The following is a 22192-nucleotide window of genomic DNA, read 5'->3' on the forward strand; positions in this document are numbered from 1 at the left end:
AATGAAGTCTTTGGAGATGTGTTTGTTGCATTGGAGCTTGTAGATCTAGACCTTGGTCACCTTGATCTTTCTTCTAGAGGTATAAATCTTGAATCTTGATGATGCATTTGTTAGATCTAGCTATTTTTGGGTGTTATCAGCTTTTCGTCACTTTAGTGTAAAACTTTTTGTAGTGGTGTTGATTATGATGATAAATGTAGAATATGAAAGATCTAGTGAATCATTGTAAGAATCATGAACATGAAGAACACAAGAGAGTAAATAAATCTGGGTTTAAGCTCTCATTAGTTTTTGATAGAAAGAGTACAAATGGGTCTTGCTATTTCTCTCTCTAAAACTAATGCTCTCATAAAATGTTCCTTACATAAATGAGTGTCACTCACTTCCTATTTATAGGAAAGACAACTCATTACACAATAAAAGAGGGTTAGCACAAATTACATCCAAGTGTGACTTTGCACCCTAGCATTCTCTACCTCAAAGTTAGGATTGGATGTCCCGACTTCAATATCCAATGAGCTCGCGCGATCAAGACCAACTCCCCCTCGAAATGATACCGGTCTTCAAATTCGCAAATGAATACCCGAAGCTTCGAGTACCCACTCTTTATTCTCCTCCTTTTTATAATAAAAAAATGATTATAAAACCTAAGGGTGAGAAGCGCCCAAGGAATAATCTTCACATAACTCCCGCTTAATGTGTGCCAAAAATGAAACCTCAAAAAACTTGCATGGAAAAACAATCACGAAAAGTTTCCAAATTTATGAAATTTTTTGGCTTTTGGGTGAGAGTTGCAAGAATTTCCAAAAACCGGGTAAAAACTGCCACTTTCAAAATTCTGCAGGGACCCGTTACGCCAAAAACAGTCTAAGATACGAAACACTCCCCCAATTGCAAAACTGGGTATAAAGCATTAATTCGCATAAACTGTAGGGACTGAACTCGTAAAATCTTCCACTTCTCAGTTAACCCAATTTTGAAGTTGGATAATTTCTACCAAGTCTTCGAAACGTAAGGGATGCGAAAGAAAATTCTGTATTTAACACAAACTTTTATCCCAATGTCGAATGTAGACTAAAACTGCCAATTCTTTGAAAGTTCAAGGGTATAATTCGAAAATATTTCTTTTCTTCTTCACTTCATTACACATAAAACGAATAGAAGGTTTGACCATATCAAAGTCAAAATCAAAACTCCAACCCTTAGCTTTTCATCTACAAGACCTTGACAACAAACACCATGTCTTCGCTTTCAACATATCTCCATCGACCTCAAAACAACCCTCCATTAACGAACTACAACCTTTGTCAACCAACCGTGTTTGGGCATCGACAACAAAGCACTCACTATTCCTTCAAAACGAAGAATGAATCCACAACCTTCGCTTTTAGTAGATTCGATTCTTGACTCCAACCCAAAACACCAATAACGAACTTGATTATACAGCCACTTCACTTTTAATAAATCAACATCAAACCATCGACTCCAAAATCGAATTTTCAAACACATCCTTCGCTTTTTCAGTAACCCAAAACATCGATATCAGTTCGTCGTCTATATATCAACACAAAAGCGAAGCCTTCAACCCAAATCTATTCAAACCATTGATCATCGATCCCTACTCTTCGAAATCAAAATTGACTCAACCTCCAAGAATCAGCCTTCGAAATTCGGCACAAATCATACTCAAATGCGAAACGAGTCGGAGATGAGTTCGACTCCAAACAAAGGATTTTCAAATTCGATGCCAAAATTTGTGTCGATTCAAATATCATCATATATCGACTCCAAGCCTTCGAAATTGAATCATCAACTCTTCGAAATCCAGTCAACCAACCTCGATTCTCTTTTGACCACACAAAAGTGATTTCGTTTCCAAGCAATACTGTGATTTCGACTTCAGTGATCTACCAAATTTCAATCATCATCATCGAAATCAATTTCACCACCAGTTCGACATCAAGATCAGTCAAATTAATTTTGACTCCAAAAGTCAACTCAAATCGAAACTTCAATTCACTACCCATCGACATTCGCACATCAGAAAAATGATTAAAACTTGATTTTGACTTTCAATCAGACTCGATTTTCAGACGATTTCAAAATGAAAACAAAAATTGACTCCAAGCACTACTAGTCAACTTTCAATTGACTCATAGTAAAACCTGTCAAAATTGGAAGTCATACATCGAACACAAATTCAAAACCATCAAAACTCGATTTCAATTTATCATCCATTATTAGGAACAATGAAGTGAAATTGGGAGGGTGTTTGGTTTAGCTTTTTAAATGACTTTTGACTTTATCTTTTAGAAAAAGTCCCAAAAGATGTTTGGTAAAGGGAAAAGGACTTTTGTAAATGACTTTTCCCATAGAGTAATTTGAGTCTTTTTGAAAAGTCACGATTACCTGACTTTTCCCAACTTTTCACCAGCTAAAAATATTAAATTACCAATATACCCCTCGTCTACCCTAAACATGTCTTTTTTTTTTTTTTTTCATTTTACATGTAAAAGTTAAACTAAACACTTTAACTTTTGACTTTTTCCCTTCAAAAGCTTATCCAAACACATTTTAAAAAATAACTTTTGTAAAAAGTTTTTTTACAAAAAGTCCTTTTACAAAAACGACTTTTGCCCCACAAACGCTAAGCGAAACACCCCCTGGAACTCAAGAACAAAACGATTAGCCTGAGATATCAAAAACCGATGGTACAACTAAGTAAAGAATGCGCACAAGACGATTGATGAAGTGACGATAAAAAACTAAGTGATATGATCTGAATACAAATCAGATTTATCAATTTGTATTAAAACATGGACTTTTTGATCAATAGTGCTATATCGAATTTTTGGGCTCTAAACTTGGATTGAATCAAACAGTTACGGACAAGAGATTTGGGCCATACAAATTTAATCATGAACAGTAAAAATGAAAAGACTTTTGAACTCAAACAAAGTAATTTTGAGTTTTGATCAAAATAAAAATAATTGAATCAATCAATAGGATTTAAAACGGGTTAGATCCAATGAGTCAAAACGATCAAAAATGAAAAATGAAAAGCACGAATCGAAATCATGGACGTTTTGAAATCCATTTGAGAATTTGAGATATCTTTTCACAATCTGAGTTCCATTTTCAACGAACAAATCAAATTTTGAAGATCTTCGTTCTTTTATTGGAACCAGAAAATCTCCAATTTGAACATTGTACCAGCCATGATGCATGTTGTACAACTCGTTTCTTCGTGTTTTTCAACGATTTAAGAACATCTTCACAAGGACCATCAACACTTTTGGGTTTTGACTTTGAATTCAATGCAACACTTGGAGATTGTTGCTTTGGAACCCAAATTTGCTTCATTGATTTCGGCTTCACAACAACATTTGACAATTTTTGTGAATAAACCCGTTTGTTCTTACGTTTGATGTTCTTCTTCTTTTTCTTTCTCATCTTTTTGCATCTTGAAGATTTGATTTCAAGAACCACTTCATTCTTGATAACTTCAACTTTGCAAGTTTGAATCAAAACTCTTGGAGTTTAATACTTGTGATTTTCTTGGATTGATGGCTTTCGATATGGAATCATTTCTTCAAACGAATCACAAGAACACAAAATATCATCGGTTTGAACTCCAATCGAGCAAAAAACTCTTTTATCTTCATGAGAATCAAATTGAATCTTCGTGTCATGAACTTCAAGAACATCAATAACATCATACTGAACTCCATAGTCTTGAACGTCAACAAACTTCAGAGCATGAAGATCACTTGGGTTTTCAATAAGATAAATGTATTTCTTATTAAACAAATCTCTTTGTTATCCTTCCTTTTGATTTTCACTACATGTTAATATGGACAAGGCGATTTGAATCAAACAATCAATCTTCCCAAGTGGTTGAAATATCAATTTTCCATGATCATCTTTCAAACCTCGATAAGAAGCCAAAGTTTCCCATGTAATCAATTCGCCTTTCAACAATAACCCATAGAATTGATTTTTGTTGACTTGTATTTGACATCTTCAATGATCACAACCCAAGAATCATAATGCAAATACACCAAGATCACAAAAACTTGAAAATTTTCTAGAAAGATAAAGTGACACAAACAAGTATTGTAGAAGAGAGAAAATCAAATTATGGATCAAATCAATGAAAATTTTGATTTCTAGAACACAAAACACTCTCTAAACACAAAGATCAAAATGCCATGAAGAATCACCAAATAAAAAATGTCATCATGGATCCATTCTTGATCAAATCAAGAACACCTGCTCTGATACTAATTGTAGTGGTGTTGATTTTGATGAAAAATGAGGAATATGAAAGATCTAGTGAATCATTGTAAGAATCATGAACATGACGAACACAATAGACTAAATAAATTTTGGTTTAAGCTCTCATTAGTTTTTGATAGAAAGAGTACAAAAGGGTCTTTCTATTTCTCTCTCTAAAACTAATGCTCTCACACAATTTTCCTTACATAAATGAGTGTCACTCACTTCCCATTTATAGGAAAGACAATTCATTACACAATACTAGAGGGTAAGCACAAATTACATCCAAGCGTGACTTTGCACCCTAACAAGTTTAGATCTTGAAAGATTGTGACCTTGTTAGGGATAAAGTTGGAAATGTTATCCATCTAAACATTATATTGATTTAGATATGAAGGTTGGAAACTTGGACTGAATGGATTAAGTAAGAAAAAGGCATTGTTGGTCCCTTTGAAACTTAAAAGACTAGATCTTGGTTGCTTGGAACATTCTAATGGATAAAGTTAGAAACTTTACACATTATGGAGCTATTAGGTCCATAAAAAAAGTGATCTTGGTCCTTCCATCCTTTCCATACATGATTTAAGACGTCTTAATGAGTTAAGGAGTTAGGGTTTGTGGTATTAAGCACTTAATAGCCATATAAGACCATAAAGTTGGAAACTTTATGGTTAACAACATCATTTGAGGACTAGATCTGGATTTTAGATGAAAGAGCTTAAGGAATTAAGTTCTTAATAGAAGGGAAATGAGGTAGTTGCATATACTAAGCGTATCCTAGGTACGTTGCACGTACGAGATCAACGACCTCGTTTCTAGTCAAGACTTGAGTATGCTAAGCATACAAGCTGAGTACGCTAAGCGTACTCAATTGAGTTGACTCAATTGACTTTTTGACTTTCGAATTTAAGCAGGATTTAACCAAGTTTTACCTAAGGTTATTTTGGGTATTTTGAGTTATAGTTGAGATTTGTCACTATCTGGTGTATAGGTGACTGGTAGAACTGATATTCAGAGCAGTGACCTTTTCAGCTATCTGTTTGGACTGAGAGGTGAGGTTGAAGGGTTTTGGTCATAAGAACATCCTATGTGCTCATACAAACCCTAATGCTTAGATCTAGGTTTCTCTATTGTACATGCAAGTTATCCAAGACTATAAACCCTAATTCTAGCATACAAGTAATCATATTAACATAAGAATGGGTTTAAGATGTTACCTTGATTGTTATGTAGCAATAACAATCACAATTCCTCCTTGTAATGACTTTAGAAAGCTTAGAGTCACAAATGTCACTCCTCTAATGGTTCACAAACACCAAGAGCAAGAGGATGAAGATGAGAAGAGAAGGAGGCTGCCCAAAACGTGTGGAAACCCTAACTAATTAGTTCACCACGTTTTTGGGGCATAAGGGTTCTATATATAGTGAGGCTATTAGGGTTATCTAACAAGGAAACCCTAATTTGGATGCTTAAGCCCTAAGAAACCCATGGACTCCTTTCCTTAAAGGCCTTGGACGATTTCTAATGGGTTTCCCCATAGAATTTGTCCAACCTTATAATATAAGGCAATCCATAGCCCAATTGCAATTATCTTATAATTACAATTCCATTCCCTTAAGTTTAATTAATCTCTTTTAGTCACAAACTTAATTCTTATTAATTCTTGACTAATATTAATTAAACAATATGATTTCTCCTTTAATATATTATTCTCATAATATATTAATAAATCATATTTAATCCTTTCTCTCCATAATTCATCTTATCAAGTTGCTTTGGTGAAGGCAACCCAAAAGGACCATACACCATCAAGTCAAGTACATACCAAAATAGTTATGGACTTAGACACTAATCCAACAGTCTCCCACTTGGATAAGTCTAATAACTATTCTGCGTATGACTTCAGATCCTGATCTGCAACCATAGCTTTCCAAAGCCGCTGTCAACTCTGATCCTATCAGATACGCATGTCCTTTAGATAAGGGATCACATATTCCTCCATTCTAGATATCGTATGAGACATGATTTCTAATCATTCTCTCTGTACTATTTCCCGAATTCCGATTTATGGCGACTGACTAATTGAACAAATCAAATTAGCCCTAGCCCGGCCGAGCATTTACGTTTGTCATCACTAAATCATCGAGGGGCCCAAAGATATCGCTTTTATCCTACTTTGGATAAAAGGAACGGATAAACTTTGATTCAATGCTCGCTTTCACTTACTCACCGAATCACACACAACAATATGTTTTATAACACCAAGTTACTAGTGCGTTTACATATTATCAATGTGTAACCGATTTGCAAGATACAACTCACATATCTCGGTTTCAAGAATATAAGATGTTATCGTCTCACCAATCACTCGTGATATAATTCATGGATTGATCCAAGTGAGCGTGGGTTTAATCCAATGCTCAAATCATATTCATAAGCACTCATGAATGTTGCAGCAAACATTTGCTTTTGTCTAATACCCTTTAGACAATCCACACACCAATTCACGACAGTCTTCATTCATACCTACTTCCAACATATGAACGACTGTAGCCTGTTCGAACAATTTGACTGTTCTCAACCAATTAAATTATTCAGGAAGTCAAAACAGGCAAAGTGAAACACAAGAATAATACTAATCCCATATGGCCTCAAACCTTTGAGCATAAATAAAACACCTTTTATTTATCACCATATCGATTACTCATTATTTGTTGTTTCGGGTAATCAACTTCTTACTTGAATTATTACTACACTTGTCCCATGCTCCTAGCATGCACACAATGTTTACCTATGGTTCTTTCTTTGTGAAATAGATCAAATTGAACACATTTCCAATCACACTCATTTCACAACTCCGAATCCTTTTCACAAGTGAAAGAATACCAAATTCTTGCCACTTATGGAATATTTTAGATTCTAACATTTTATGCAACGATCCTTTTGTAATGTCACTGCACTAAAGTCACAATGACTATTGCCAATGAAATCACAAAGTCCTCTATCGGAGATTGTTATAATACAATTCCTTAGATATGATGTCTCTCACTCAAAGTACATTCCTTTGAACATCATTTTGCATAAAAGTTTCTAATGTAGACATAGATTTTCAATATTCAATTCCCAATATGGAAAACTTTCCATACTTATCATATGATAACTCATTCTCAGTAGAATCTTATCTATTCATAATAATGTCGGTATGGTCCATCCAATACTATACTTCCAACTACTCACAAGCGACCAATCCTAGGCGAAATTTGGATTGTCCTTTGATAGTTGTTTAATTATCTTAGTCAAAACCGATTCTTGTCCTTTTCCCCTCTAAATGCGCTAGACATTTGGAAAATTTTAGAATGGTCAAATATTATAGCATTTGCAATCAACCCTATACCCGAAGCGTATGGGACACGATGCATAATGTCTTACACGAAGATTCGATACTTTATCAATCTTCTGCCATAATATTTTATGTGCTACGTTCTCAAAATTCGAACTATGAAGAGGAATGCCGTAATCATAATCGTATTTTTAAGAACGCACTATGTTTCCTTGACTAAATTATTAACATTCCAAAACCTAAGCCTTTAGATTTGAAATGAAGCATAATATTCTCTCCCTTAATTATAGTAAAACAACTTTACAACCCTTACGACTTTGCAAGGTGTAACTCTTGTTTTTCTATAATTAATAATGCTAACTTGCAATAATTGCCTTAATAATCATATAATCATAACATTTATGCTCCCACTATCATGATGATTATTATAAACATAACACTTATGCTCCCACTAGCTTTGACATGTATTCAGAAACCAGCTTAACTTCCAGAAAAACAATACTTATTGAATTTCTTAAGTTCATGTTTCTAATACTTAATGCTTTGATAATCCTTTATCTAAGCTTATACACATTTCCCTTAGATAGTTCATATGTGTGTCTAAACAATTCAGACTAATTGCCAAATCTCACAATTTGGATCATGGAAAGGGATACCGTAACCATAATCGAATTCGAGAATTCAATTTCACAATCACTATCTTTTTAAAATCTCTCTTAGTGAAAGCCTTTCCTCACAGTCATTTTCATGAAGGAGGGAATCTAATGACACTTAGATTTTTAATGGTGTATGTGTTCCTATCCATGTGAATTTGTCTAAACCAAAGTTTACGACAAATTCAAACTCATATGGACCGAACTTTCTTAATCTTGATTTCTTGCCTTATGGTAGCACAGCTGCCCACCATGTCTTCCAAGTAGTCAAGCAGCTCAGCTTTTCATATCAATGTACTTTTCATTGATCAAGGTGCCTGCCTTTTATGCGGTCAAGTGAGAACTCATAGAACTCACATGCATAATTAACTCAATTGGAATGGCACAGAAACATAATAGTGTCAACACGATAGGTTGTAAACCTCAACTCGTGTGCTAGTGATGATCGATAACGTTTATTTTTATTTGTTCTTGAAACCTTTCAAGACCATTAAGACTCCCACTGACTCTTTGACATATAAGATTCTCTTGTCAATAAACATTTCTTGACAAACAAATATTCAAGATTTAGTGTAGTTTTTATCAAAACACTTCATAAATTGGTCCTAGTTGGTCTTTGTCTTATCCAAGACATCACAACTTTCCACATTTGATGAATGCTATAAACCTTCTTAATAATTTTCACTCAATTTCACAATCTTAACTCTAAGACTTGTTTTGGAACGAAGTATGCTTGACTTCTTGATTTAACCATTTCCTCAATTCTTGATTCCTCTTCTTAGACATACAATTATACTAAGACTCACTTAGAGGATCAATTGAGATATGCTTCTTAATCATTAAGACATATCATAAAGCATAAAAGGTACTCTCCCTTCTTCTTAGAATGGAGAAACTTTTATCTTTCTGCCTACTTGATTCTTCTTATTCGTTCTGCTATTGATTTAAACTTTTTCAATCAATTCAGAATTACACTTAATCTTATAAGTATAATCATATTTACTAAATCACGACGAATATCTTGTTACTCTTATGGTGGACTTGATCAACACGCAAATTTGTGTACTCGATCTCCTAGTCCTTCACTTGACACTTTGTCAATGAGTTAGTCTAATTTCCAAATATGAAATTTCTCATTCATCGTGCAACCAAGTTGCATGATTCCAAGTTTCTGTCCAATGGAAACTTGGGCGATGAGAAACTCTCCCTATTTGGTAAATTCTCGACATTCCACAAACAACATAATTAAGAATCAAATCCATTATTGCTAATATTAGAAACATTCAAACATCAATTTTTCATATATGACATTATAAGGATAAATAAATAATATAAAATCAAAATTTATTTTGTTGCGGAAAAATTTGTCCTTACAATGCAATTCATTGAAAAACTATGCTAATACATCTTTCTTAGCAATCTAATTCTAACTCTAAGTAGTAGCTCAAGAATCTAATCTTCAAGTAATGCGATCGAAATCCGTTTCTTCACGGTTAGATTCTGCTCACTTCTTCCCTTAAGCTTCCTCTCTTTTCTTCGATCCAACAAAACATCAATTGTAATCTTATCACATTATGTATTAAGAATCTAGAATAGAAGCTTAAAAGAGTTAGTCAATGGATTTTACCTAAAGCAGAGCCATACGTTTTGACTCTCCCATCTCTTAGATCTCTTAGGTAAATAGGGCAGCTTCGTCTCCAATGCCCTTTCTCTTGGCAATAAAAGCAAATTGACTCTTTTGGAACAGGACATGGAACTACTTCAGACATTGCCTTTCTCTTATGATCAAACTTTTCGATCATAGCATGTCTTTCGTTGCCATTGTCTATATCCATAGAGGTCTTGAAGGTAGATTCACCAATCAACTTTGCTTTTCTATTGCACCAAACCATTGCTGATTCAGCAGCAATAAGCATATAAGTGAGATCTATAAGGGTCACATCGTGGTTCATCATATAGTACTCTCTTACGAACTCACTATACGAGTTAGGAAGTGACTGAAGAACCCAATCAACAGCCATCTCCTCACACATAACGGATCCCAACATTCTTAACCTATCAATGTGTGACATCATCCCTAGGACGTGTGCACACACCGGCTTTCATTCTTTATGTTTACTTGCCAAAAGGGCTTGAGTGAGCTTGAATTTTTCAAGCCTTCGAACTTGTGGGTTAGGGAGAATAATTGGAGGAGGTGGAGGAAGAGAAGCATGATCTCTTGTTCTTCGATCGAATCGTGGAATATCATCTTCATGTGGAATGCTTGTTCCACGGGATTTGGGAAGACCATAGTTGTCGAACTTTGACATCTACAAAACGGGAGAAAAACGAATTCAAGTTAGTTGATTGATTGAGTCCTTAGTAAGTCACCCAAATGAGATACTAAGGCTAGGACCCAACACAATATGCTACAACCTAGAAAAGGGATTCCATAATCTAGTTGCAGAATATTTGAAGGTAAGTGAATGACGATTCACTAATTTCCACCATGAAAAACGAAAAAGAAATTTAAGTTTTAAATCTATGAAAACTCCTAGATCCTTTGAGATCCATTGAACATTTCAATGGCATGTTTAAATCTCGATATGCCCCTCTAGTTTGTGACTGGGATGCCGAGGATCACAAAGCGGGTGTGAATAACCATGCAAACTTACATGGTGTCCTCACATGTTACAGTCACCTATTCGATGTGCCGGTGAACCACACACGCTCCACCGAACTATGAGAAACATTGAGTGACCCTTTTCTACCTTTGCTTAGAACCATTTAGTGTGCCAGTAAACCACACACGCTCCACTAACTTCTTTGCAAGGGTACAAAGTGTAATTTCATGGAATTGCATCTATTCACTTTTGCCTAAGTAACTAAGAATGGGAATTTGTAAAACATTTAGTTACTTTTGTACTTCATTATACTTATAATGGAAGGTTTTGTCCTATCCTACCCGTTCGGCTAACGACCCTCCACTAGTCAAGAGTGCGGTGGGTAAGAGTGGATACCCATTCAATCGTCATTTTATAGGCAATTTCCTTAAACACCCCTTATAGACCAGCTTCGTGAATGAGGCCTACTAACGGTAAGATTGACTTTACTCATACATATATATAATGTTAGACTTTTAATGTTATATATATAGTATAGGGTGTATTTTACAATTTTAATATACTAGGAGGTCAAATTTAACAATTATACTTTTAATTCAATTAAATTGTAAACCTAAACTTTTATGGATTTATTAAACCTCTTTTAATTATACACCTTAATTAGTTAATAAAACCATAAGGATGTGATTTGAACTTTTCAAAACAATACTAGGGTTTTAGAATTGAACATTCCTTAATTAAACTTTTAATCAACTTTTAAATTCCAAAAATTGAGGGCAAGTTTTGAAACATTTCAAAAACATTTAGGTTTAGAATTTAAATATACATCAAAATTAAACTTTTAATAAAAATTTAAATTCCAAAACTTGAGGGCAAGTTTTGAAACCTTTTTCAAAACATTAGGGTTTCAACTATTTAAATTTCAAAACTAAACTTTTTAGTTTAAATTTAAACTATAAAACCTAAAGGGAAAAATTGAAACTTTTCATAACACAAGGATCAAATAACAAATAATATAAATTAAACAATTAATTTCATCATTATCTATATTTGACCTAATTTCAATTTCTTGCAAAATAAATTACCCAATTAATACAAATAATTAACTTTAATCATATAAGGAAGTAAATATTTTATTAATTGATAAATATCTTCAATTAGATCAAGAATATACTCATATATATCATAAAATTGGATATATATTGATCTAATATGATAAAGGCAAGTATCTCAAAGATAAACAGCAAGAAATCCCGATATTTGCTCTTTCTGACGCTAGGACTCGCTGAGTACCCCAATGGGACTCGTCGAGTTCATCAGGAAGTTTCACAAAAATCAAAATTTTCAACTTGAACAAACATACAAGGCATCAATACAATAGAAACCAATCAAGGCTCTGATACCACTGATGGGTTTTGGTCATAAGAACATCCTATGTGCTCATACAAACCCTAATGCTTGGATCTAGGTTTCTCTATTGGACATGCAAGTTATCCAAGACTATAAACCCTAATTCTAGCATACAAGTAATCATATTAACATAAGAATGGGTTTAAGATGTTACCTTGATTGTTATGTAGCAATAACAATCACAATTCCTCCTTGTAATGACTTTAGAAAGCTTAGAGTCACAAATGTCACTCCTCTAATGGTTCACAAACACCAAGAGCAAGAGGATGAAGAGGAGAAGAGAAGGAGGCTGCCCAAAACGTGTGGAAACCCTAACTAATTAGTTCACCACGTTTTTGGGGCATAAGGGTTCTATATATAGTGAGGCTATTAGGGTTATCTAACAAGGAAACCCTAATTTGGATGCTTAAGCCCTAAGCAACCCATGGACTCTTTTCCTTAAAGGCCTTGGACGATTTCTAATGGGTTTCCCCATAGAATTCGTTCAACCTTATAATATAAGGCAATCCATAGCCCAATTGAAATTATCTTATAATTACAATTCCAGTCCCTTAAGTTTAATTAATCTCTTTTAGTCACAAACTTAATTCTTATTAATTCTTGACTAATATTAATTAAAAAAATATGATTTCTCCTTTAATATATTATTCTCATCATATATTAATAATCATATTTAATCCTTTCTCTCCATAATTCATCCTATCAAGTTGCTTTGGTGAAGGCAACCCAAAAGGACCATGCACCATCGGGTCAAGTACATACCAAAATAGTTATGGACTTAGACACTAATCCAAAAGAGGTTTCCTCACTGTACTTGTAGCTCGAAGGAACCAATGCCGTCCCAATAGATTATGTATTCTGGTATACAGGATGTTGCTATGCTGTAGTGAACAGTAGATCTACATGTTTGTCAGATGACTAGTTATATAATTATCTGTTGATGAATATTTGTTATTTGTTATGTATATGTCGACATCGTATGGTGAGACTATTCTGCTTTGTGCTGACAGCCAACAGACCGGGGCATTCCAACTGAAAGATTGTGGGCTAGGGGTAATCCAACCAGGAGGTTGTGGACCCAGTATGTATTAGGTAATCCAATCGAAAGGTTGTGGGTCGGGGCATTCCAACCGGAAGGTTGTGGGCCAGGTCATTCCATCTGGAAGGTTGTGGGCCTGGGGTAATCTAATTAGGAGGTTGTGGACCCAACGCATATTAGGCAATCCAATAGAAAGGTTATAGGTCAGGGCATTCCAACCGGGAGGTTGAGGGCCTGGGGTAATCCATCCAGGTGTTTGTGGACCCAATATCTATTTGGTTATATGTTTGTATGGTGGTACTTTGGGGGAGCTCACTAAACTTTGGCTTACAATTTTAGTTTATGGTATCACGTACTTCAGATGATCGTGGCAAGGCAAAGGCGTGATCATGCACCTCTTTCGGATTTCATGTTGTGTGATTTTGGGATACTCTTATTTAAGAATTATACTTTTGAAACAATGTTTTTTTAAAAAATTATTGTCTTGGGTTTGTTTTGGAAAAATGAAAATTTTACTCTGATTTTTCGGATGTTACAATTCATCCCATACAGACGCCCGCCTTCCAACCCTGCCATCCAAACCCCATCTTAGCAAAAATCACTTATCCCTCCGAAAGAATGAACCTTAACACTCTGCTCTCAGCCAAAGAAAGAAAAACAACTACTCTTCCTGAGAATTGAAACAACTGTTGGAATAGGTGTCTAAGCCCATAACTATAATTGGTATGTACTTGACCCAAGAGTAGCATAGTCCATTTTGGGTTGCATTCACCAGAACAATCTGATATGATGGATATTTGAGAAAGAGGCTATTTGTGATTTATTAATATATTATAAGTATAATATATTAATTGTGAAATCATATTATTTAGTTAGTATTGATCAAGAATTAATTTGGTGATCAAAAGAGACTAATTAAATTAACTGGGACTGATTATGTAAATCAGTGATACATATGGTTTGGGCTATTGATCCATGATGGGCTAAACTTATGTAAGAATCTGTGAAGATTTAGTGCATATGGATTATGGATCATATGCCTAAGTGTAAGAATTAGGGTTACATATGACTCTTGGATTCTACACTATATATATGTAACCCATTGGCCTAAAATTGGTCACACTAGTGATCTTAGTGATACTATAACTGATTTTGAATGACTTATAACCTCTCTCTCTCTCTCTCTCTCTCTCTCTCTCAGGTTCTCCAATTGTTGGTGGTGTTTTGTGAACCATTCGATGCATCACACTTGAGGTGCTAAGCTCTTAAAGGCCAACTACAACAAGCTACAACAAAGAGGTAATCTTCTTACTAATTTTATGATTCAAATGTCAAATTGTATGCTAGTTTTAGGCTTCATTCTTTGGATAATTTTTGGTACATGTATAACTAGAGAAAACTTAGATCCAAAGAGTTTAGGGTTGTATGTGCACCATGGGAGTGTTATATTACATAAAACCCAACAACAACTACCTTACTCTTCCCACTTGGAAGACCTAAATTCACAGCGACAACCACTCAAAGTAAGAAACTTCTCGAAAATTGGAACCCATCAATTTATACGCCATAAATTACTCCCTAAGACTGTTGATCATTCATTCGTCATACCCAGCGCAAGTCCCTGACTAGGAACACCACTCAACCATGTAGAAGGAATACCGAAAATATACCGATCATGAATTTCACCCAATCCCCATTCGGAGATTGTCCCCAACAGATTTAAATACCCACTTGACTTCTTGAAAAGTCATCACCAACCCCCTGATCCCACGAGTATAATGATGGTTATCAAAGAATCTCATGATGCATCCAAATCAATAATCATCTCAGGTGTACCTCCTCCTGACAAGCCACTCGAGATATCTACAACGAACTCCATGACTTAAGACTTCAAAACCGATACCCAAAATTTGTAATAGGCTCCTAATAGATGGTCCACTAGAAAATGTGGTTCATAATGCAAACATTTAACAAGAGACTTCTGATGCACAACTAATACTCCCAACAAACTTTTATTGTCCCCATGATCCAGACTAGCTGGTCACTGAGTCACCCGACTCCTAATCAATGCACTAACACTCGAACGTGCCAATAATACTATTGATACGAGACCTAGGAGTCTCAATGAAATGACTATCGGCTCTTATTTGTATGAATCATACAGTCGCTGGTTTACGATACATTGTGACACCTTCTAACCAATAAAACGATACGCTCACGGTACTACACCGATCTTGCTATCATTCCATCATTGACTAGAAGTCTCACAACTAGCACCACAGGGGCCTAAAGATACACAACCAAACACCCCATGTGTCATACCCTTCTATAATGCACAATTCCTTTCACAGAACAAGTTCTAACCAATGCAAAACCAAACAAAAAGATGATCAAACACATCCAGATAATGGGATATGCTATTATAATCTTGTTCTAATTCAAAAGCTATAACCCAAATAAGAACCATGCCTATAATTCGAACCAAGTGCTCCTTTTCTATCTCATTCGGTCCATATTTACCCCTCATGAAAATATCTAATGAACTTACCACAATATACACTCTCAAGAGATCCCATAACCAATACTGGATCTACTGCATTCCTTTTTCCACACAACCTTACCCAAAGGGTGAAGTACCAAATGATGAAGCTCAATCATTAACAGAAACATCCTCATAAATAACTGAAACAAGATTCTACCCCTTGACTGAAACCGAACAGATTCCACCACTATGTAACTAGCTTGATAAAACTTCCAAAGTTATGTAGAGAGGCAGCTAAAACCTTGGTCGGATCAATCCAACTACCAACTCATCGACACAACATGCCAAAATTGGATTCTACGTAGATCCAAAGTTACACCTGAAAAACTAAACAATACCAATCCTACATGTAAACTCCCAATAACCAAGTACAAATGCCAAATCAGAGCTCACTATGATCAATACTTCTATAATCATCAACTTAGGGTACCCATACCCAGAAACCTAAACGTACAATGTACAGATTGATGATATGTTGGCGCATTCATTGAGCTTCCACCGATACAACTCGAAACTCTTGAAGAAGCCTAACTATTGACGATGAACAAAATTTAAAACACTTGAGAATGCATTCACAACTAATCTACTGATCCAGTACATTACTACACAAAGCCAATGAGGAACTAAAAATACCAACTCTGTAGTTGATTGATAGATCTTTAACTTCTCATCATAGACTATAGATAACAATCTATACAACGAGCTAACAAATCCTTCAATAACCAATACTCAACACAAGCACCCATATGCCTCATGATCTAATCATCGACGACCCCAAAAGAACCATTGGATACAATGAGCTCCTTGTCCAACAACTTCCTGCTTCAAATACAACTCATGCATTACTGAGCACATACATCTTATAACAACTTATCATGCACCTTGTTTTCACTAAATCTTGAACCAAAATCACACATACCCGAACCACATATATCTACGACCTATAATGTTGGAACCATAAACTTAAAAAAATTGATGATCCTCCTAGAAGAATACCCAGTCCTCCCCGAATTAGGGTTTGAGCTTCCATAAACTAGCATGCAAACCGAGCAAATCCCTAACCGGCTCAACCAGATTCATAGCATCCCTGACCCTTGGAATGTGTACTATAATGAAAGATGGTCTTTCGGATGAAGACCAAGAAAAATCAAAGGTATTACGAATCTCAGATGGAGACATCAAAAACTTCCCAATCGAACCCGCTTCTAACAAAAGGATCCCATGCATGTGAATAAATAATAATTCTGACAATCCATTCATAGCCTCGATCCTTGATATGAAGACACATGGACTACCACACACCTCTCCTACAAATCCCCATCCATCAATTCATTGTGAGAACCATTCGTAAATACAAGAGGCATCATCCTCATAGTCGGGATACATTAAAGACAATGAAAGTTTTCGTTACTGATTCACTTCCCCTGGTCCCTAAAAATATCAACTAGCACGTGATCCAAATATATCTAAATAAAATAGACCCTTGATCTCATCTCAAGACAACAAGACCACAAGAATCCTCTTGTGCATTGCCACACTGCCACACTTGCTACCAAAAAATATACTATCTATTCCCATGCTAGGTGTATACCCCAACTTTGAAAATACATGGATACTCTCTCTTTCCTCCAAACACAGAAAGTTGGAAGAACATAACCTATGTTGAAAATATTGACATCCCAATCCATCAGCCAATCACATAGCCTCCGACTGACATCCTCGAGCCAATCATCACAATCGCTTCCTTCTTGAGTCCTATGACTCGACTGAAACTACCTTGAACAAGTCCTTCTAGACCTCGAAATCAACTAACTCACATGGGTTTACACCATTTAAAACCATACATACACAGCCACTAAGGCCCAAACCATCATTAGAACCATACTCAACCTGAATGACCATAACTGATAAACCAATAAATACGGACACACAGTACAATGAATCATGATGACAAGCCATGCCATCTTCCCTTAACCAGTTCCTTAGAATCCTTTACATTTTCCTTGAGTCGAGTACGAATCCTTTGCTTTTAGTAGTATGGGCCCAATACTGCCTTCCAGACCTATCCGTACTCTCCTCAAAAATCATTTTGGATCCTCTAAGTAACTACTCATATCCACTTCCTTCCGATCCAATCACATATACCCAATATCAAACAAACGTACACCGCTAAAAAGTGCTGCAGTTCCTCTAAGGAACTTCCTAGGCTCTCCCAAGATTCTCACGTCACCTTTCCATCAGCTGCTGAAGAACCCTTACTCATATAAGCTAACTACTTCATCAATACAATTACATGCAACAAAGCTTAAATAATTATTCTAGAACGGTTTAGACTCAAAAGATACCTATGCAATAGGGCTAAATCAATTATTCTAGAATTATTTAACCGTGACATTCCCATTTTTCACGACCATAAAAGACCGATTTTGTTTATGCTTTGTTTAAAAATCAGAGTAACATTTTAAATAAAAGTGTTGCGGAATTTGTCCCAAAACAAAATATGATAAAGATTTATCAAAAGCATTTCCAAAGAAATGTATTTCATTAAAAGACTTGGGATGTCATATTCGTTACAAATCAAAAGAATAAACAGTACAATATAAGCCTTACTACATTATTTCATATTTATAGGACTATATCCGTAATCCCTCATCCAAAACATCACATCTATGCTCATGCGCCACTACCTGTAATACAAGAAACTGAGTGGGTCAGGCTTGGGATCCTGGTGAACACATAGGGTTTTCAACCCATAATAAATAAGTTTATTAATTTCATCAATCAACAATAACCCGATTGCCCGTTCCCGTTATCCTCACTTTACGTCCCTAAACACCTATCATAAGGGACCTAGCCTAAGGATCATCATTGGGATGGACACTACTGCTAATGGGATTCCTCAACAATAAATATCCTAAAGGAAACCATGTGGGGGATGGAGTACACCGGTGAACACATCGTTCACAAACACCTACAGGTTGCGAGCCTGCTAGTGTTCTACAGGACTGTCTAGTAGAGTTTGTGGTCGTCATCCATACTCCGCTAGATGACAGAATCAACAACATCAACATCGAGGCCTCTCATCATTTTATCACACATCACGTATTACATCTACCCATGTTTTACCCCTGATGAGAATAAATTTCAGATCGAGTAGATCTTTCACAGGTAAAAGATAAAGATCAAACAAAAACAAACACAATAATAAGATGAACACAAAATAGAATCAACGTTGTGCTTATGATTCAAATATAGTCACGCCTCAGCAGAGCTCGATGAAGAACCTCCATTGTAGAGGCGAGCTAGGGTTTATAAAAACTGAATCAGAAAAATAATTAAAAGCCTTTTCTACAAAGACTGCATGCATGCAGCTTAAATACTAAACCCTAGAATAAAACAAGCACAGTTGGACAGGCCCAAACCGACAATCAAATCTGGGCTAAGGACTGAGCCTGTGATGCAGCACTATAAGCCCAACAATCTCCCCCTTTGCGTCAAATGAGGCGAGAGATCACTTTCTTTGAGTTGGCTTCACAGTCTTGACCACTTTGAATAGTTGACGGATAATAGCAAGAAGAGTCTGCCGAAATTGAATGTACCATATCACATATCAGTAAACATCTTCTTGTCAGCTGCAGTGTTCTGATCACACCTTTGAATAATCTCAAGTATGTGCTCCAAGCAAGCAGTTGAGAAGATGTGTTTGTCAACAAGACCGTACAGGCATTTCTGTCCTTCGACTCTGATGAACATCACAGTGTGGTACTTTGAGTCAATATTTCCCTTGACCATTATATTAACATTGCCTGCTCTGCCCATATTTTTGATCGTGGTTCGCTTGTGAATGGCAGAGGCAATTTCCTGGTCCATCTTTGCTACCTCGTGTATGTAGCACACAAGCATTCGCTTGACATGGTCAATGATCGACTGATACTCCTGTGGATTTGACAGTAAGATATTGTTGAGGAGTATCCAGTCGTAGGGATTGAGGTTCGGTAGATCAGCAAGGGTGAAGTTATGTGTCGAGTCTTCAGAGCCTCGAGTCACCTTGAATTTCACATTAACAAACTTCCCTGCTGAGTAGGGCTTCAGAACCTTGACAATCGTAATTTTCTTTGAACTCCAGGTCAAGTACTGGGGTTGAGCGAACTCTATTTAGAACTGCAACAGATCCCTATCGACTTTCGGGTCTGGAGACGGGATGGAAACAGTTGAGTTGAAGCAATGAAAGATGAATGCCTTTTGCGTGATCGGCATGTCAAACTGTGCATCCTTGGAGTTATCAAGCCCGAACGACATCACATGCTCAAGACAAAGTGTGCTTGGCTCATCAATGGCACACCTTTGAAGCGAATCAAGAGTCCATTCAGGAAAAATGGACTTCTTCTTTTCCAGGAGCTCTTTTTCCTTTTGCTTCTGCTCCAGCTCAGCCTTTTGTTTCTTGAACCTTTCTTCAAGCTCTTTATCAGAAGGTTTTGTCCTCTGAAAAGGCTTTTCGGGATTTTCAGCATAGACATCATCTTCATTATCAGTGTCATCCTCCCCAATTTTCTTCTTCTTCTTGTCTCTATTACTGACCGAAGCTTCAATATCCTTCAATTCAGTAGATGGTTTCGATGCAGGAGGAGGTTGAGTTTTTGATGCCTTCTCTCCCCCTTGTTTCGGCTGGACGCTAGTCACCGGAACACCCTCGATACGACTAAGGATGTCCAGGGCAGGTCGAAGTTTGTTAGCAAAATGCCTGCGAATGGGGATGGTAATGATGGGATCATGGGCTTCAAGAAGGTGAAGTAAGATGGAGTGAACATCAGCAGCAGAGCTTCATATAACCTCCCTCTCAGACTTCAAGTCATTGAGTTCGGCTGTAGCAGTGTGAAGTTTGAGATTCTGCATCTTCAGCTGAGAGGTTCTTTTGTCGAGTTCATCCATGATGCGATTCTCAACAGCCAACTCTGCCTTCAATTGAGTCAATAGATCATTGACATTGTCGAGCAGAGTGGTATTGGCTGCCTCGATTGCTTGACGAGTAGCTTCAAGGTTAGACCGTTCAGCTTGAAGAGAACGCTAAAGATTGTCAACCAAAGCGTTCACTGTTTGAGAATTTTTCTGAGCTGCCGCCTGCAATAAATCCAAAAATAAGTGAGCCTCAAAAACTAGTTTATCGACTTTTGCGGTCGCTTCTTTGCACTCCTTTGTGGAAGCCTCAAAAACAAGGGAGGCTTTCTGGCATTGTGAAGTGGAAGCGTCTATAGCCTTAGTTGCAGCAGAAAGAGAGGCATTATGTTCTTGAACGACAGCGGAGAACAAAGCCTTTAAAGCAGCATCATAATAGGCTCCAGATGAAGAAGAAGAGAGCAGTTGATCGAGTTTGTCATTGACTGCTTTGAGATGACGCTTGGTTACCGGTTCATCGTCGTCTTCATCACTCTGTACACAGTAAGGACTGAAATAAGTGGAATCAAATTCCCAGTCCTCACCGCCTAGAACTGGGGCGGTGTCAGTAGAAGGTGTAGGTGATAAGTGTTTGGTAGTAACAGGAGGTTCGGTTGTTACTGGTGGTTCGGTTGTAACAGGTGGGGTGGGAGCTGTAGAATGAGTAGTGGTGGTAGTGGTAGTGTCTGTGAAGATTGGAGTGGGGATAGGAGTTGAGGTTGATGGTTGAGATGTAGGGATAGGAAATATAGGAGGGATGAATACTGGGATAGTAACAGGTGGAGGAGAAGGAGGTAGGGAGCGAACTGGAATTTCTAGGGTAGGGGAGTGAGGCGGGGTATCACCACGACCTGAAGCCTCATCATCGGAGCTTTCGCTTTCAGATTCTGAAGGAGGAGCATATTTATGCTTGGGAGGAACATACTCTGTGTCTGAATCACTTGAAGATTTGAGTATGAGTCTCTGAGAAGGCTTCTTCTGCTTCTTTGGTTGAGGCTAGGATGGAGCAGCCTTGTCAGAGTTTCGCTTGTTAGGGGTTTGCCCCTTGGTTGTTTTAGTCACCTTCGACTCCTTCTGAGTGTCAGTCTTCTTTCCCCTTTTGCTGGCTTGTCAGCCTCGTCAATGGAGCGAACCATGGCTGGTGTAAGCTCCCTTGGACACGAAGAAGGAATCTTCCTGTATTGTTGCAGGACATTACTTGTTGCAGACACACAGGCAAGCATGGTGTCAGGAATGGATCCAATAAAGGAGTACTTTGGTGGGATCCGTGACGATTATCTTGGTTGTGTGAAAAGTGTTGATAGAGGAGAGAAGAGAATCTGCCATGATTGGAACGTGAAGACGATCCATTACCCACTTCGTGATGATTGACCAGTACCTGCCACACAAGATTTC

At 36.8% G+C, this 22192-nt stretch overlaps 1 protein-coding gene across 1 annotated transcript; it reads right to left on the minus strand.

The window, feature by feature from the left end:
- Positions 1–20020: 20020 nt before the first annotated feature.
- On the minus strand, positions 20021–21933 carry LOC111895294 (uncharacterized). Its single transcript, XM_023891385.1, has 4 exons — positions 21860–21933; positions 21020–21737; positions 20696–20929; positions 20021–20458 (listed from the first exon to the last, which is right to left on the minus strand). Exons 1-4 carry the CDS (start codon positions 21931–21933, stop codon positions 20021–20023), a joined length of 1464 nt encoding a protein of 487 aa, XP_023747153.1.
- Positions 21934–22192: the final 259 nt, after the last annotated feature.

Source organism: Lactuca sativa, chromosome 9 (genome assembly GCF_002870075.4).
Source record: "Lactuca sativa cultivar Salinas chromosome 9, Lsat_Salinas_v11, whole genome shotgun sequence".
Lineage (NCBI taxonomy): Eukaryota > Viridiplantae > Streptophyta > Magnoliopsida > Asterales > Asteraceae > Lactuca > Lactuca sativa.